Source organism: Mya arenaria, chromosome 4 (genome assembly GCF_026914265.1).
Source record: "Mya arenaria isolate MELC-2E11 chromosome 4, ASM2691426v1".
Taxonomy (NCBI): Eukaryota; Metazoa; Mollusca; class Bivalvia; order Myida; family Myidae; genus Mya; species Mya arenaria.
The window spans coordinates 46,326,904-46,345,538 of record NC_069125.1 but is presented as its reverse complement, the minus strand read 5'-3'; the positions used below and the strand labels follow the sequence as shown (position 1 = coordinate 46,345,538).

General features: G+C 38.2%; 2 protein-coding genes and 1 pseudogene across 2 annotated transcripts; all 3 read right to left on the bottom strand.

Moving 5' to 3' along the window:
- Positions 1–1,944: 1,944 nt before the first annotated feature.
- LOC128233086 (sulfotransferase 1A1-like) lies at positions 1,945–6,445 on the bottom strand. The gene is made up of 6 exons (XM_052946966.1): positions 6,188–6,445; positions 5,629–5,785; positions 5,076–5,242; positions 4,742–4,845; positions 2,760–2,931; positions 1,945–2,164 (listed from the first exon to the last, which is right to left on the bottom strand). Exons 1-6 carry the CDS (start codon positions 6,366–6,368, stop codon positions 2,034–2,036), a joined length of 912 nt encoding a protein of 303 aa, XP_052802926.1. The 5' UTR covers positions 6,369–6,445; the 3' UTR covers positions 1,945–2,033.
- Positions 6,446–8,567: 2,122 nt separating this feature from the next.
- Positions 8,568–12,429, bottom strand: LOC128230866 (sulfotransferase 1B1-like). The gene is made up of 4 exons (XM_052943297.1): positions 12,425–12,429; positions 10,918–11,029; positions 9,293–9,464; positions 8,568–8,698 (listed from the first exon to the last, which is right to left on the bottom strand). Exons 1-4 carry the CDS (start codon positions 12,427–12,429, stop codon positions 8,568–8,570), a joined length of 420 nt encoding a protein of 139 aa, XP_052799257.1.
- Positions 12,430–14,006: 1,577 nt separating this feature from the next.
- On the bottom strand, positions 14,007–18,425 carry LOC128230864 (sulfotransferase 1A1-like; annotated as a pseudogene).
- Between the last annotated feature and the right edge of the window lie 210 nt (positions 18,426–18,635).

Below are 18,635 nucleotides of genomic sequence, written 5' to 3'. Positions count from 1 at the left end.
CATAAAATCCTTGCTCATATCTAAGGCCAAGGTCACACGCAATTAGAGTTCAATGTTGTACAATATTGATTTCATAGTAAAAGTATGTGTCTTGGCCTTAACATATAAACTATTTATGGGAATTCAATCAAACTTCCCAGAATTGAAGAGCCCCGTACTGAAGTGTCGCACAAAGAATTTGAGTTCTTATCACAAGAGTCAAGGTCATTCTAAGAGGTCAATACTATACAATATCAATTTCATAGCACTATTTTGTGTCTCACTGTCTCGGCTATAACCTTTTAACTAGTAATAGCAATTCAATTCAACTTCCAGAATTGTACAGCACCATGGAAAGGTGTGTTAGACAAAAAGGTCTTTCTTGATTGTCAAATTTTTAAAATCTGGTCTTTATAGCAATATTTCATGTCTCAGTCATAACTTAATTATTGATTGGAATTCAATTTCCCTAATTTGTAAAGCACCAAAAGAAGACCTGTCACGCATGCAGTCTTTGCTCTTATCTTAAAGCTAGAGGTCAGACTTAGAAGTCAATATTTTACAATATGCACTTCATACCAAAAGCCTCCTGTCTTCGCCAAAACTAATGTGAATGCTATCGTTTTTCACAGAATTGCACACTTTTGGGTCATTTGACACAGTGATTTCAAAGTAACTCTTTTTCACAGCTATATCTTTTTAAATAGTAATGAAAATCCATTGACATTCCAGACTCATTTTGTGTGGTGTCATCTCGAAGGTCAAGGTCACATTAGGAGGTCAATGTTGCACAATATGGATTTTAAGCAATGCCTCATTTCTCATCCAATCAATCTTCACAGATTTGCATCTGGGGTCAAAAACTGGGTCACAGAGCCCAAATATGGAAATACCTTGTTAACACTCTCGAGGTAACAATTTCATACATCAGAGAAGCCGAATCCCTGTTTTTGCCCTTTAATTATCAACAAGTCTATAGCACAAAATTTTACTGAGGTGAGCGATATAGGGCCATCTTGGCCCACTTGTTTTAAAGTTACCTATCACATAATTACATGTATGTGCATGGCTAGGAGTTTGGTTCAAGAGTGTTCCAGTCAGCCTGTTTACCGCCCCAGTGTAAACAAATGTATAAAACCACAGTCTTTTGGCCAGTGTGAACGTTTCAATGATTTGATTGTATTTATTTGTAATTATTGGCCAATCAATAAACATTTTTGCTAAATTTAACACACCCAAGCATAAACCAGTTTTTTTTTATATAAAATTGGCATTCAAGACCAAATTTGAGTAAGCGTATTAAATTTCAACTACATTCGAAACTCGTTGGCTCGATATCGCATGGCTCGATATCCTCGTTGGCTAGAACCGGATTAAAAGGACCGATTTTTTTTTTACTTTATGAACTATGTTGATGGTTATCGTTGATATATTCGCCAAGTTAAAACAAAGCTAATATGAAAAAGGCGCACAAATGAAAGCAAACTTTATTATGCGTATTTCTAGTGCAGTTCATTTTTTTATAATGGGGAACACTCCTTGCATAGTCACTTAATTGCACTTCCTTTCTTACCAAGACATAACACGATAACAATCATAACAATTCATATTATTGATTTATTCCGACAATTTCCACTTGGAAATAAATATATAACGATTTAATAAAAAATATAATTATAAACTGTTCATTCAATTGATATAGTCTGTCAAATTTACCTTGCAGAGTCTTACATATATCTTTGGTCATATACATGTGTATATCCAGAATAATAAAAACTTCTCATATATTTGATATAATCCAACAATTTTACCCGAAACACTCTTTCTTGCACAATCATAATAATAAAAAAAAATCTACTACCCGGTAAACTAAGTCTTCAGTAAGGGCATAATTAAAAAATGTTTGACCATACCGAACCCAAATTCTTTGTTTTGTTTTTACTTCCTTTTCCCCTTATTCCGAAACGAAGAACGAACATACAAACGACCACCGGGGAAGCTAAACAAATGTTCGGGTTATGGGTATTTTAGTGAGTTGGCCAAACACACTTTTATTAGGAGTTTCCTTGACTATGTGTGTACTTGAACTGGAAGATTGTATCTGCCCGGATCTGTTTGTTCCATTCGGAGTCGAAGTATTCGTTCTGTTCCACCGTAAACCAGTTCTTCCAGTCCCCAACCTCACCTGAAATCCAACAATAATAGCATTTTATTTCTTTATTAAATATTTGCCGGGAATGGGGCGATGGGGTATTCAAACAGCAACGTCAGGGTTATGGTTAGGGTAAGTTGATTCCCGACAGATGGATTTAAGTCATATCCGGTGGGATCAGGGACCCGGGATTTAGACATTGCCGGCTTTCTGGTGCCTTGAACATTTCGACAGGCAACCAGACACAGCGTTAGATTTATTCACAAAATCAACAGTTTTTTTCTAAATGGCATTGGACTCCCTCCCTCCCTGGTGAGGAGGAACTATAAATAGTTTCGTACATGTATGTTGTACGTCACAAAAACGGATAAATTATTCAATGTTTACACAATGGCATACACATATTATGTTACCACTACCACCACTGTGACAATAAAGTGACACATAGTAGCGTTAATATCCGACGATGTCTCAAACATGGGAAGTGCACATATTTATAACAAATAAAATGCACCGGTAATATTTAAACAACAAAACATCACATTCGTAGCCTTCATCATTTCAAATTGTATGACAAACACCTTAAACTAGCATATAAACAGCTTCACAGGCCTCGCACATAGCCTACCTTTTCTAAAGAATCGAAAGTTTTCATTAAAAAACCCATCTTGATCTTGTATGAGCATTTTGTCCGCAGCCATCTTCTGGAAGCCACACATGTCTAGTATATCTCTCTGCAAACTATCCGATATATCGATCTCTAGAAAGGAAATAAGCCTTTCGATTTCTTTCATCCCATTCTGAAGAAAAGGTAAACACTAAATTTGTATACATTTATATAAATGTTCTGTTTTTTATGCTAACATTTAAGAAAACGTCAATTTCATAGATCACAAAAGGACACTCGCGTGGTAGACATTATCGCAACGCCATTTAAGTGGGGTTATCACAACACATTGAACGCTATGTTTGTTATATTAGGTAAGGTGGGATCTAGCATCTAGAACTGAAGTGAAAATAACAGCAGTGAAAAAGATATTTAACCGAAAAGCATGAAAGAAAAAAAATAGGCAGACAGAAAAGGATATAAATGAAATGAAATTTAATATGTTCAATGCAAACATGTTTAATAAGCTTTATTTCACACAGCACGGTTTTCACCATTTGCATGTCCTAGAGGCACATGTTATAAACCAGGTACAGGGCTAGCCTTCAAGCCCGAGTCCTCTATAACAACCTGCCACTCTTTCCTGTGGATATGGTAAGACCAGTACTGGTCTATTTTCCAATTACCTGTTTGATATCCTCGAAGCACATAACATGTAGTAGGAAACCTCGGCCCCACCTCCATTACCTCTACCCAGGCAGGCGGTGTAAGGTCCATATTCACCATTTTTAGGGCGTAAAAGTACATGACTTGTAGCAGCTCTGCCTCTTTAACTTCCTCCCCTCTATTCAGGTGGGCGTAGTCCCATTTCCCGGTACTCTCAGTGCATGACGTGTAGTAGGTACCGTGGTACCGCCTCCATTACGTCTTCCCATTCGTTCAGGTAGGCGGGTTAAGCCCCGTACTAACCAGTTCCCCGTACTCAAAGTACATGACGTGGTGTAGATACCGTGGCATCGCTCTATGACGTCTTGCCATTCGCTCAGGTAGGCGGGTTAAGCCCCTTACTCACCATTTCTGTTACTCAAAGTACATGACGTGTTGTAGATACCGTGGCATCGCTCTATGACGTCTTGCCATTCGCTCAGGTAAGCGGGTTAAGCAGCTTACTCACCATTTCTGTTACTCAAAGTACATGACGTGTTGTAGATACCGTGGCTTCGCTCTATGACGTCTTGCCATTCGCTCAGGTAGGCGGGTTAAGCCCCTTACTCACCATTTCTGGTACTCAAAGTACATGACGTGTTGTAGATACCGTGGCATCGCTCTATGACGTCTTGCCATTCGCTCAGGTAGGCGGGTTAAGCCCCTTACTCACCATTTCTGGTAGTCAATGTACATGACGTGTAGTAGGTACCGTGGTACCGCCTTTATGACGTCTTCCCATTCGTTCAGGTAGGCGCGTTAAGCCCCGTACTAACCAGTTCCCCGTACTCAAAGTACATGACGTGGTGTAGATACCGTGGCATCGCTCTATGACGTCTTCCCATTCGTTTAGGTAAGCGGGTTAAGCCCCTTACTCACCATTTCTGGTACTCAAAGTACATGACGTGTTGTAGATACCGTGGCATCGCTCTATGACGTCTTGCTATTCGCTCAGGTAGGCGGGTTAAGCCTAGTACTAACCATTTCCCGGTACTCAAAAAAAAGGACATGACGTGTTGTTAATACCGTGGCATCGCCTCTGTGACGTCTTGCCATTCGTTGAGGTAGGCGGATTAAACCCTTTACTTGCCATTTGCCGGTAGTCAATGTACATGACGTGTAGTAGGTATCGTGGCACGGCCTATAGGACGTCTTGCCATTCATTAAGGTAGGCGGGTTAAGCCATGTACTTACCATTTACCGGTAGTCAATGTACATGACGTGTAGTAGGTATCGTGGCACGGCCTCTATAACGTCTTGCCATTCGTTAAGGTAAGCGGGTTAAACCACGTACTCACCATTTTCAGGTCCTCGAAGAACATGACGTGTATCGGGTACCTCGGTCCCGCCTCTATGACTTCCTGCCACTCGTTCAAGTAGGCAGGATAGGGCCCGTACTCGTCTGAAAACCCGTACAATTCGTCATATTGTACATACACATTATTTTACATATGCAATTTAGATGAATTCGAGTTGATCTACCAACATTTATTAAGCGACCTTCTAGGAAAACTATTCATTTTTTTGTATATTTCTTTTCACTTGACCTGCTGCAATCATACGTGTGTTGTGACAATACAGGGGAAAAAACCTGTAATTGTGTAGGCATAATGATTAAGTAAGAAATCTCACATTTTCCCTGGACGTATGGCCGCATCCAGTTTTTCCATTGTCCGTTACCGTAGTTGTACATTTTGATGCCCCGCATATGGTTGAAGTATGAGACGGCCGTGTCCTTTGGATTTCGCAAACATAACACCGTCTTGATCTTCTTCTGAGCCAGGTCTTTGGGCAGAAATCTACAAAAAGGAGAAGAGGTAGTACATGTAAGTTGGCAGAAATTGGGCTTGAAGCTCTTGTTATGACGATTTTATATTAAAAATAGCTGCGTGGTGTTTGTATTTTTGGGCCAATATCAATCGAGTAATTTGCAAATTGTATGTTCATGAATTCTATGTAGATCAGTTTTGACGCATACACCAACAAACACCAAATAAGTAACAGTCCAATTTTGACGATCAACAGAAAGTGTAGCGGGATACCTCGACCTATGCCCGCTTTACGACGATTTTATAACGATCTGGCCCCCTCCCCCCGATCCGGTAGTGGATATAGGCTGGCATTGTATTGATTCATTTATCGACAAGTTAGGTTAACCTATGGGTGAGTCTAGAGGGCTCCTTACCTGGGTGGGAGATGACAGTTGATTACTCTGGGAGATGGGACCTTGTCCACGTCCTCCACCCCCTGTAGCTCAAGCATGGTCATGCTCTTGTTGAGATCCACCCGTTCCGCCTTCCGCCGCAGCAACATCATCAATACCTCATACATCCAGTTCGTTCCTGCTCGCGCGAGTAAGGAGCACATATAATTCATCACAATGCATGTTTACAATATATTTCAGGCATTAAAAAAATCGTTTAACTAGTCCATATTGACACCTTGAATAGACATTATGGGAGTTTTACAAGATTTTGGTATTGACTGGCTGTTGAAGGACAGGGAAACGTAAACTGTCTAAACAAAAAATTCTTTCACATAGAAGGCTTTTAAAACATGTCGCTAGAGATCTTGTCCTTTTATCACCAATTTCGCTTCTTGAAATGATTTTAACTATTGTTTTTAGATAAAAATATAAACTTAGAATAGCAAAGAATGAAATACACTTATTTAAACTGTAACGCAATTTGAGCGATGCCTTATTAAGTCAACCACTATACACGTCGCAATTTACGAAATCATACCGGTCTTTGCAAATGTGCACAACATAACGTCGTCATCCCTGTGTTTGAATTCTGGTATCCCGTCAAAGATTTTCTTGAGTTCATCGTCAGTCTTTATACCAAAGGCGGGTGTCCGGATATCCCCCATGTCCATAAACTCCAAGGTCTCCCCGCCATCGTCCTTCTCCTGGACACGTGACATGACTGGTACTGTATCCTTGCAAAATGTGTACTGCGAACACCAACTTTCTCTTACGTCCAAATACCAAAATGATTTTTTAAAGGTAATGTTAGCAGTATGTGTGAAAAACACGGTCTTGGAAGTACAGCTCATAAACTTATAACTCCAGTTGAAACAACGTTCGTCGCATGTGAATAAATTATCAACACTTGTATGGCGGTCAGGCAAGTGCAAGTGGTGTCCTATTTCTCATCATTTTATACGTTTGTTTGCATATGCGCTAAAGTAAACGCACAACTATCAGATATAGAACATTTTGTGGGTCGCCTTCTAACTCTTATCTATTATAAATTTATGACACAGCGATTTGTTTATACAATATGGATTATTTAGCAAAAGTTTGTGTCTTACTGTGTCAGCTATAATGTTTTACCTGTTATTGGCAATACAATTCAACTTCCCAGTATCGCACAACACCATGAAATAGTGTGTCAGACAAAATGTCACTCTTGTATGACAATATTTTGAAATATTTTCTCTCTAACAATATGTCATACCTTTAACAACTAGTTATTAGAAATCATTTTTCCTAATTTGTAGAGCACCACAAGAAGACCCGTCGCGCATCAAGTCTGTGCTCTTATCTTTAATGTGAAAATCAGAGTTAGAGGTCAATGCTTTACAATATACACTTCAGACCAAAGCCAAACATAATTAATGTGAAGTCAATCTAATTTCATAAAACCGCACACGTTGAGGTCATTTTGCACACTATATATTTCATTGCACTCCTTTTTTCTCAGCCTTAACTTTTTAAATATAAATGAAAATTTACAGATTAACCAAGCTCATTTGGGAGACGTCATCTCAATGGTCAAGGTATCATTAGGAGGTCATTGTTGCACAAAATTGATTTTTAGCAAAACCTTATTTCTCACCCAACCAATCTTTACATTTTTGCAGTGCAAAATTTGAAGGCATTTGTTAAGATAAATGGGATTTGAATCAAACTTTTCATTCCAGATATATATATCTTACCCGTCTGGTGGGCCCTATAGGGAGCACTCGTCACGTTTCTGTGACAATTATTGATTTCTTCTGTCCAAGTTGTGAAAGTACATGCTTATTATAATCATAGTTCTCGTGATGTTTTTTTTTGTAAGTTACCTTTCATATAACTAATGTATGTGAATGGCTAGGAGTTTGGGTCAAGAGTGTTCCAGTCAGTGTGTTTACCGCTCCAGTGTAAACAAATGTATAAAACCACAGGTTATCTATTGGCCAGTGTGAACGATTTCATGATTTGATTGGTTAATTGTAAATATTGGCCAATCAATAAACAGTTTGGCTAAATTTGACCATACCAAAGCATTAACCAGTTTTTTTTTATTCAATTGGCTTTTAAGACCATATTTGAGTAAGCTTATTAAATTTTAACTACAAACTCGTTGGCTCGATATCGCATGGCTCGATATCCTCGTTGGCTCGAACCGGATTAAAAGGACGGATTTTCTTTTACTTTATGAAATATGTTGTTGGTAATCGTTGATATATTCGCCAAGTGAAAAAGCTAATATGAAAAAGGCGCACAAATGAAAGCAAACTTTATTATGCGTATTGCTAGTACAGCTTCAAATAACTGGTTGGATATACCATACTGGCACGTAAGATTAACTCAAAGCAGTTCATTTTTTATAATGTGAACACTCCTTGCAAAGTCATATATGCCGATTATATAATAAGAGATAAACTTAATTTCAACAAACACTTCCTTTCTTACCAAGACATAACACGATAACAATCATAAACAATTCATATTATTGATATAGTCCGACAATTTACACTTGGGAATAAATATATAAAGATTTAATAAAAATATAATTATAAACTGTTCATTCAACTGATATAGTCCGACAACTCCACCTTGCAGAGTCATATTTATTTATTTGGTCATATACATGTTTATATCGCTAATTATAACAAACTGTTCATATATTTGATATAATCCGACAATTATACACAAAACACTCTTTCTTGAACAATCATAATAATTAAAAAAATCTAATACCCGGTAAACGAAGTCTTCAGTAAGGGTATAATTAAAAAAAAAAGTTTGACCATACCGAACCCACTTTCTTTGTTTTGTTTTTACTTCCTTTTCCCCTAATTCCGAAACGAAGAACGAAAATACATATTGACCACCTGCCAAACACACTTTTATTAGGAGTTTGCTTGATTCTGTGTGTACTTGAACTGAAAGATAGTATCTGCCCGGATCTGTTTGTTCCATTCGGAGTCGAAATATTCGTTCTGTTCCACCGTAAACCAGTTCTTCCAGTCGCCAACCTCACCTAAAATCCAACAATAATAACATTTCATTTCTTCATCAATATTTTGCCGGGAATGGGGCGATGGGGTATTCAAACAGCAGCGTCAGGGTTATGGTTAGGGTAAGTTGATTCCCGACAGATGGGATTAAGGCATGTTCGTTGGGATCAGGGACCCGGGATTTAGACATTGCCGGCTTTCTGGTGCCTTGCACATTTCGACAGGCAACAAGACCCAGCGTTAGATTTATTCTACAAAATCGACATTTTTTTCTAAATGGCGTTGAGTTCCCTCGCTCCCTGGTAAGAACAACTATAAATTGTTTTGTTAATGTATGTTGTACGTCACAAAAACGGACAAAATATTTAATGTTTAAACAATGGCATACACATATTATGTTACCACTACCACCACTGTGACAATAAAGTGACACATAGTAGCGTAAATATCCGACGATGTCTCAAACATGGGAAGTGCACATATTTATAACAAATAAAATGCACCGGTAATGTTTAAACAACAAAACATCACATTCGTAGCCTTCATCATTTCAAATTGTATGACAAACACCTTAAACTAGCATATAAACAGCTTCACAGGCCTCGCACATAGCCTACCTTTTCTAAAGAATCGAAAGTTTTCATTAAAAAACCCATCTTGATCTTGTATGAGCATTTTGTCCGCAGCCATCTTCTGGAAGCCACACATGTCTAGTATATCTCTCTGCAAACTATCCGATATATCGATCTCTAGAAATGAAATAAGCCTTTCGATTTCTTTCATCCCATTCTGAAGAAAAGGTAAACACTAAATTTGTATATTTGATTTATAGTGATTTCACATAATAAGGCAATACGGAAGTGAAATTTGGGGCGACTAAAACTATACCGGATATATTGAAATTGTTCCACTTCGATTAACACAACTTCTCAAAACATGCTACCCTAATATACTTGTTTGAAATATACATAAACATTTATATAAATGTTCTATTTTTTATGCTAACATTTAAGAAAACGTCAATTTCATAGATCACAAAAGGACACTCGCGTGGTAGACATTATCGCAACGCCATTTAAGTGGGGTTATCACAAAACATTGAACGCTATGTTTGTTATATTAAGTAATGCGGGATCTAGCATCTAGAACTGAAGTGAAAATAACAGCAGTGAAAAAGATATTTAACCGAAAAGCATGAAAGAAAAAAATAGGCAGGCAGAAAAGGATATAAATGAAATGAAATTTAATATGTTCAATGCAAACATGTTTAATAAGCTTTATTTCACACAGCACGGTTGCCACCATTTGCATGTCCTAGAGGCACATGTTATATACCAGGTACATGGCTAGCCTTCAAGCCCGAGTCCTCTATAACAACCTGCCACTCTTTCGTGTAGATATGGTAAGACCAGTACTGGTCTATTTTCCAATTACCTGTTTGATATCCTCGAAGCACATAACATGTAGTAGGAAACTTCGGCCCCACCTCCATTACCTCTACCCAGGTAGGCGGTGTAAGGTCCATATTCACCATTTTTAGGGCGTAAAAGTACATGACGACTTGTAGCAGCTCTGCCTCTTTAACTTCCTCCCCTCTATTCAGGTGGGCGTAGTCCCATTTCCCGGTACTCTCAGTGCATGACGTGTAGTAGGTACCGTGGTACCGCCTCTATGACGTCTTGCCATTCGTTCAGGTAGGCGGGTTAAGCCCCGTACTAACCAGTTCCCCTTACTCAAAGTACATGACGTGGTGTAGATACCGTGGCATCGCTCTATGACGTCTTGCCATTCGCTCAGGTAAGCGGGTTAAGCCCCTTACTCACCATTTCTGGTACTCAAAGTACATGACGTGTTGTAGATACCGTGGCATCGCTCTATGGCGTCTTGCCATTCGCTCAGGTAGGCGGGTTAAGCCTCGTATTAACCATTTCCCGGTACTCAAAAAACAGTAAATGACGTGTTGTTAATACCGTGGCATCGCCTCTATGACTTCTTGCCATTCGTTGAGGTAGGCGGATTAAACCCTCTACTTACCATTTGCCGGTAGTCAATGTACATGACGTGTAGAAGGTATCGTGGCACGGCCTATAGGACGTCTTGCCATTTATTGAGGTAGGCGGGTTAAGCCATGTACTTACCATTTACCGGTAGTCAATGTACATGACGTGTAGTAGGCATCGTGGCACGGCCTCTATAACGTCTTGCCATTCGTTAAGGTAAGCGGGTTAAACCCCGTACTCACCATTTTCAGGTCCTCGAAGTACATGACGTGTATCGGGTACCCCGGTCTCGCCTCTATGACTTCCTGCCACTCGTTCAAGTAGGCAGGATAGGGCCCGTACTCGTCTGAAAACCTATGGGCGAGTCTGGTTGGCTCCTAACCTGGGTGGGAGATGGCAGTTGATGACCCTGGGAGAGGGGACATTATCCACATTCTCCGCCCCATGTAGCTCAAGCATAGTCACTAGTTTGTTGAGGTTCACCCGCTCCGCCTTCCACCGCAGCAATATCATCAACACATCAAACAGCCAGTTCGTACCTGACCCAAAGAGTATGGAACACATAATAATTCATCACAATGCATGTTTATAATTTATTTCAGGCATTTAAGCAAATCATACAAAGAGTACATATTAACACCTTAGATAGGCATTATGGGACTTCTACGAGATTTTGGTATCGACTGGCTGTGAAGGAAAGGGAAAGGTAAGCTGTCTAAACAATAAAAAACGTTTCACTGAGAATGCTTTTTAAAACATATCGCTAGTGATCTTGTACTTTTATGACCAATTTCGCTTCTTGAAATTATTATAGCTATTTTAACTATATTTTTAGATAAAAATAAATACTTTGGATAGCAAAGAATGCTTTGCACTGATTTATACTGTAAATTAAAGCAACTTGAATGATGCCTTATTAAGTCAACTACTGTACACGTCGCAATTTACGAAACCATACCGGTCTTTATAAATGTGCAAAGAAGTAGTAAACACGAATCTTATCTAGTTAACCAGTTAGTATGTTACTGACTTAGTGTAATTCGCAAACCAAAACTAAATCACCTGTTAGCGCCTGAATTTGGAATGCATTTATAGCTAACTATTAGACAATTAACACGAATCTTATCTAGTAAACCAGTTAGTAAGCTACTTATTCGCAAACCATAACTAGTTATCCCGTCAATGTTGTTGCACATCTAAAAAAGGTAACAGGTGGCAGTTTTTGGCACTTCCAAGCCAGTTTTCAGTCTGATGATATTTATCTTACCGAAAAGGTTCCGCGAATTTTAACTAGATAGCTAGATAATTATCGCGAAAATTAAGTGGTAAACACCAAACAATTCGCGAACTTTAACAGGTTATTTTACGGAAATCATATGCCACCAGCAATGGATAATTGGAGCACGAAAGCTTTTAAAAATATCCCTATCAAGGCCATTCTTTTAAACATGTTTATTTGCAATGGTTCGACTAAATCACTGCCCCAGTCAATTTTGATGACCACCGGCGTAAAGTCTGACTTACAGTTACGATTTTGCCTACGACTGCCAGCGAGAAGAAAGAGGTGATTCTGCACAGAGCGAGAAAAATCGTAACATAATCTTTGTTGGGAATCTTGGCAGGTCATAATTTCATTCGTTACGACATCTTAACACAATCTTGGTGAGTCTTGATCGGTCATGAATACATTCATAACGCAATATTAACACAATTTTTGTAAACTTGGCAAGTCTATAATACATTTCTTACGGCATCTTCACGCAATCTTGGTACGTGAGCCTTGACAAGTCGTTAATTCGTTCGTAACGGCATGTTCACGCAATCTTGGTGAGCCTTGTCAATTCGAGAATACATCCGTAACGGCATCTTTACCCAATCTTGGTATGTCTTGAATACATTCCCTACGGCATCTTTACACTATCCTTGTGGGTCTTGAATACATTCACAACGGCACAATCTTGTTGGGTGCTTCTTGAAAACATTCACAAAGGCATCTTTACACAATATTTATGGATCTTGGCAATTCTTAAATACATCTGTAACGGCATCATTACACAATCTTGTTTGGTCGTGGTGCATCTTTATACAATCTTGAATACATTTACAGCGGTATCTTGACACAATCTTGTTTGGTCTTGAATACATTCACAACGGCATCTTTACACAATCTTGATGAGTCTTGAACACATTCACGACAGCATCTTTACATAATATTGGTGAATCGTGAATGTTTTTACGCAATATTGGTGAGTCGTGATTGCATTCTAAACGACATCTTTAAGAAATCGTGATGATTCTTTGCCGGTCGTGAATATATTCATAACGGCATTTTCACGCAAACGTGGTGAAACTTTGAAGATCGTGAATACATTCGCAACCGCATCTTTACGCAATCGTTATTATTCTTGCCATACTTGTGCGATCCTAGTGAATCGGTATCGTTGATGGTCATATAATTGGTTGTGAGTTTCATTTTATCGAATCAGTACGAAAGAACGGGACTATTGTTACAATTAATACGTTTAATACGCAACTTCCGAATATATATGTAATCGTAATAGTCGTTCACATATCACCAGTGTTATCCCGATTCAACACGAATAATGCCTCTATGATAAGTAGGCAGGAATCGGGGCTGACGTCGTGACAGTAAGAGCCAGACATAAGCAATATATAGCTATATTTGTAAATTTCTGGGCAACTGCAAAATTGCAAAATAACATATATATTCCATTGATCCATGTTATCGTTCAACTATTTGTAATCTCTGCCCCCACCGACCTCTCCTCACAATTGCAGATGGAATGCACCAGAATGGACATTTTCCCACTGTAAATATAAAAAATTTGGGAAGAAACCCCCACCACCTTTGCACCTTCATCTCTTCCTCGTGGTATCGCCTCTGTGCATTCTTAGAATGACAACAATAGCAAATGTGCACATTTATCTAAATTGTCGATTTGTTGTCTCATTATGCTGATAAAATTTATAGAGTTTGATTCAACATTCTCTTAATGGAACTTGGGACTACCTAACTAGGACGATCGCAGATCGTGTTTAATCTTTCATTGCGTCCTAGTAATTTTTTATCTAAAAATAAAACATAAGTCAGTATTGCTATTTACGTGTTTTTTCTCTCTTTACTTTAGTAATAAGATAAGGTAAGGTACAGTTAGGTACATTTATAACGCGGCCTTAATGCAACCGATCTGAAATGAACAAAAGCAGTGAAACACTCTAATATGGAACACTCATTAACATTCTTCTATCCGGCAAACGGAAGTTAAAGGAGTTTCCAGTAATACTGATATTTTGATTCGAATGTTAATCATCACTCGTTTGCTGGATTTGGTGTGTATTTGAACTGGAAAATGGTATCTGCCCGGATCTGTTTCTTCCACTCGGAGTCGAAGTATTCGTTCTGTTCCACCGTAAACCAGTTCTTCCAGTCCCCAACCTCACCTGAAATCCGACAAAAATACATTTCATTTCCTTATCAATATTTTACCGGGAATGGGGTGACGAAGTCTTCACATAGCAGCTTCAGGGTTACTGTAAGGCTTGGGGTTAATTGATTCCCGAAATCTTGTGGAATGAGGGACCCGGGATTTAGACTTTGTCGGATTTCTGATTTTGGCAATGCAAAATGGTAAATAAATTTACCGTTAATGTTTAAATGACAAAATACCACATTCACATCTTTCATAGTTCATACTGGTAGGCATGAGAAACAACTTAAAAGCAAATAGCTTACCTTTTCTAAAAAATCGAAAGTTTCCATTGAAGAACTGCTCTGCATTTTTGTTGAATTTGTCCGCAGCCATCTTCTGGAAGCCACACATATCTAGTATATCTTTCTTCAAACTATCCGATATATCGATCTCTAGAAATTGTATAAGCCTTTCTATCTCTTTCATCCCGTTCTGAAAAAGGGTAAACACTAAATTGAATTTTCTATAGTGATTTCACGTAGGAAAACTACATGAAAGTGAAATTTGGAGTGACTGAAACCATACCGGATAAGCCGGATATGTTATTATGATAGATCGCTTTTCTAGTGACCTGTTTCACGTTGAGTCCGGTGTGTAAACACGTATCAAACATAAAAGGTACTTATTTTACGAGTATTAACAAATCGTCATTTGTAACCTGTCACGCGGTCAATTTAACAACATGGGCTAAAGCTGGGACCAATAACTATCCTACATTCAGTCGAAAGTGAATGTTCGTAGGATTTTTTTGACGATCATAATATTCAGAACTGTGGGAAGTTTGTGAGTCAATCGCTATCACTATCGATGACGCGAATTCGCCTTCTTTTTCGTATTGGCGAGCTGCTCATGGCTATGGTAATGTTACAAGTAATGATCTTCGAATTTGCAAACAACTAGTAGTCTAGATAGATCGGAAGTGTTCTCTGCTTCGTGCTTTTCTTCATGTATCTTTGAAAACCATGCTCCTGGATATTTACAGGCTACTGGTGGAGTGGCTAAACTAAGGTAATGTTATGTATCTTTGTCACGCTATTTTAGTGACACGACAGTAGTTCCTAGACAACACACCGTACTAGCATGATACGGAATTAGAAAACGACAGTACGGTGATACGGGTTGTTCAATACGGCGTGCTTTATTTTCACTGTTGGAGATGGAAAAGTAAATTGATTAGAATATAATAAATTCAGATATCTTTACAAGTGTTTCTAGTTATTAGACATGTTAGTTTTATCTTAATAAAAAAGTCATAAAAATAACTTAAAAAGGTCAAGAAAGTGTATCTAACACAGCTGCTAAAACAGGTTTAAATAAATAGCCCAGATATCATAGTGATTAAAAGGTCAAATGCATATATATATATATATATATATATATATATATATATATATATATATATATATATATATATATATATATATATATATATATATATGCATTTGACCTTTTAATCACTATGATATCTGTTGGATTTTGGGGTAGCCACTATTGAAAATATTATTTTTACTGTCACGAATACAATAAATGTTTATCACACCAAAATTCAACATTTTTTTCTGTTTCCGAGTTGTTGCTTCATATCAAGATAAACGTCAATTTAATTGATCCCAATGGGAAAGTCGGCTGAAAGACATCTTCGTGACGCAATCAGTTTAGTGGGGTTATTACATGGGTGGCATAGTGAAGGCTATGCTACTTTAATTAAGCAATACTGGAATAAACATCTAGAACTTAAGTGAAAATAACATCAGTGAAAATAACATGATATTTTACCGAAAAGCATAAGAGGAAAAACTGACTGGCAGATGAAACTGTAAAATGTAAACCTGAGCTTTATTTTTTATACACACGGTTCCTCACCATCAGCAGGTCTTCAACATAACAGGCCATGTAGCAGATACCCCGGCCGCCCAGCGTTCGTGTAGACATGGTAAGGCTCGAACTTGACAATTTAAATGTGTATTTCTCACTTACCTGATTGATATCCTCATAAAACGTGACAAGTTATTGGAAACCCACCTCTATAACCCTGTTACTCGTTCAAGGAGCTCTGTAAGGTCCACGTCGAGTACATGACCTATTGCGGATATGCCGGCTCTGCCTCTATAACCTCCACCCATTTTTAGGTAGGCGTGGTAAGTTTTGTACTCACCATTTTAGGATCCTCTTAGTAAATGACGTATAATGGGTTCCTTTGCACCTTTGCTCCTATTACAACTCGCCCAGTAAGGCGGAGAAAGGCCCGTACTCACCAGTTTCAGGTCCTCGAAGAACATCACGTGGATCGGCTACCCAGGTCCCATCTCTATGTCTTCCTGCCACTCGTTCAGGTAGGCAGGGTAGGGCCCGTACTCGTCTAGAACCCGTACAATTCGTCTAATTACATACACTCATTACAATGATTACATACATAAATTATACAAAATAGAATTTATACGCGTTGTAATTTCGAACTGATCTTCTAGTATTTATTAAACGACTTTATAGGCAAACTATTCAATTTTTTTTGCATATTGCTTTACACAGGACTTCGATCATACATTTGTTGTGACAATACAGGTTATAAAGAAAAAAACTTTGTAGGCATTATGATTAAGTAAGAAACCTCACATTTTCCCTGGACGTAAGGCCGCATCCAGTTTTTCCATTGTCCGTTACCGTAGCTGTACATTTTGAGTCCTCGCATATGGTTGAAGTATGAGACGGCCGTGTCCTTTGGATTTCGCAAACATAACACCGTCTTGATCTTCTTTTGTGCCATGTCTTTAGGCAGAAATCTACAAAAAATAGAAGAAGTAGAACATGTTGACAGAAAGAAATTGAGCACGAAAATCACGAATATATTTCTTAACGAAGGAGGAGAACACATTAAGCATTGGCAGAAGACAAAATGTTCTAAATCTAACCACTAAGATTTGATAGTATACAAAACCCTGTGTGATAAGATTTATAATCATGTTTGGTGTTTGGGTTTTTGTGGGGAACAATGACAATCGATGATTTTTCAAATTTCCCGTTTATTAATATTACGTAGATCGATTCTGACTAAAGCACCTGAAAATAGTTTCATAAAGTATATTTCAGTAAGTCAATGTTTCCAGCAATGCTTATTTAGGTATTAAGGTAAATCAGTAGTAAAAGGTGGCATTTACTAGGCGTTTGCATTTTTGTGTTGGCCAAGGACAATGAGAGGATTTTCAAATGTTCTATTCATTCATTTTACGTAAATCGATTCTGACGATTTCTGATGAATGCGCTGGCCAGTAAACACCAAATAAGTTTGATTAAAATAAAAAAAATGGTCGACTAGACTGCCGATATTCCTTCATGAAACGACATCAGGGATTTCACGGAAGAGGGGGCGTAACTAAGGGGTGTAACGCTTTGACTCGCGCCCCTCCATCAGGACCGAAACTTATTTGGTTTAAAATGTTGGCAGATAGGTCTTGGGGTACTCCCATAAGAAAATGTTAACAATTTCTAGTCCTAAATGGAGCCTTTTACGCATATTTTATTACTTTTTTCTCCTATATTAAAATAAAAAGTAAAGTTGGACGATTTTATTAAGGCGGGCGCACCCGGTGTCATAGTCAGCATCTTGCTGAGATCCACCCGCTCCGCCTTCCGCCGCAGCAACATCATCAACACCTCAAACATCCAGTTCGTACCTGCCCGCACGAATATGGAACACATATAATTCATCACAATGCATGTTTACAATATATTTGAGGCATTTAAGCAAATCGTGTAACTATTGACACTTTATATGGATACTAAGTGAATTTTTACGAGTTTTGGTTTTGACTATTGAAAGAAAGAAACGAATAACATGTTCAAATAATAAAAACGTTTCACTGAAAACATATTATCTTTTAAAAACATATCGCTAGTGATGTTGTCCTTCTAGAACACATATCGCTTCTTGAAATAATAAAACAATTGTTTTAAGACGCAAATAAACATTTTGTTAAGCGACTAATGTATATTTCACGCGCATTGATTTATATTGTTAAGAAATTTGAGCGATGCCTTATTGAGTCAACCACTAGACACGTCGCAATTTACGAAATCATACCGGTCTTTGCAAATGTGCACAACATAACGTCGTCATCCCTGTGTTTGAATTCTGGTATCGCGTCAAAGATTTTCTTGAGTTCATCGTCAGTCTTTATACCAAAGGCGGGTGTCCGGATACCCCCCATGTCCACAAACTCCAAAGTCTCCCCGCCATCGTCCTTTTCCTGGACACGTGACATGGCTGCAATTGTATTTTGGCTACACTTGTCTAGTAGAAGCGATCTAGATCTCGACACCTATGGTCACCTATGTCCAAAGACCAATATGAAAATTGGTAAGGGTATGTTTGATTTTGTTAAAAATTATGTTAGCCCTCTGTTGGTGATGATCAAACTAAATATGAATATGAACAGCTCATATAATAATTATTCCAGCCTTAACAATGAGCG

What these genes read in the sequence shown, in the direction of transcription:
- LOC128233086 (XM_052946966.1), bottom strand. Translation starts at nt 6,368, where the DNA reads ATGTCACGTGTCCAGGAGAAGGACGATGGCGGGGAGACCTTGGAGTTT. An exon ending in AACTGTCATCTCCCACCCAG is followed by an intron (nt 5,243 to 5,628) that starts GTAAGGAGCCCT and finishes TCCTTTTTGTAG; the next exon opens with ATTTCTGCCCAAAGACCTGG. An exon ending in CTTTCGATTCTTTAGAAAAG is followed by an intron (nt 2,165 to 2,759) that starts GTAGGCTATGTG and finishes GTTGGATTTCAG; the next exon opens with GTGAGGTTGGGGACTGGAAG.
- LOC128230866 (XM_052943297.1), bottom strand. An exon ending in ACTTCGAGGACCTGAAAATG is followed by an intron (nt 9,465 to 10,917) that starts GTGAGTACGGGG and finishes CCTTTTCTTCAG; the next exon opens with AATGGGATGAAAGAAATCGA. An exon ending in CTTTCGATTCTTTAGAAAAG is followed by an intron (nt 8,699 to 9,292) that starts GTAGGCTATGTG and finishes GTTGGATTTTAG; the next exon opens with GTGAGGTTGGCGACTGGAAG.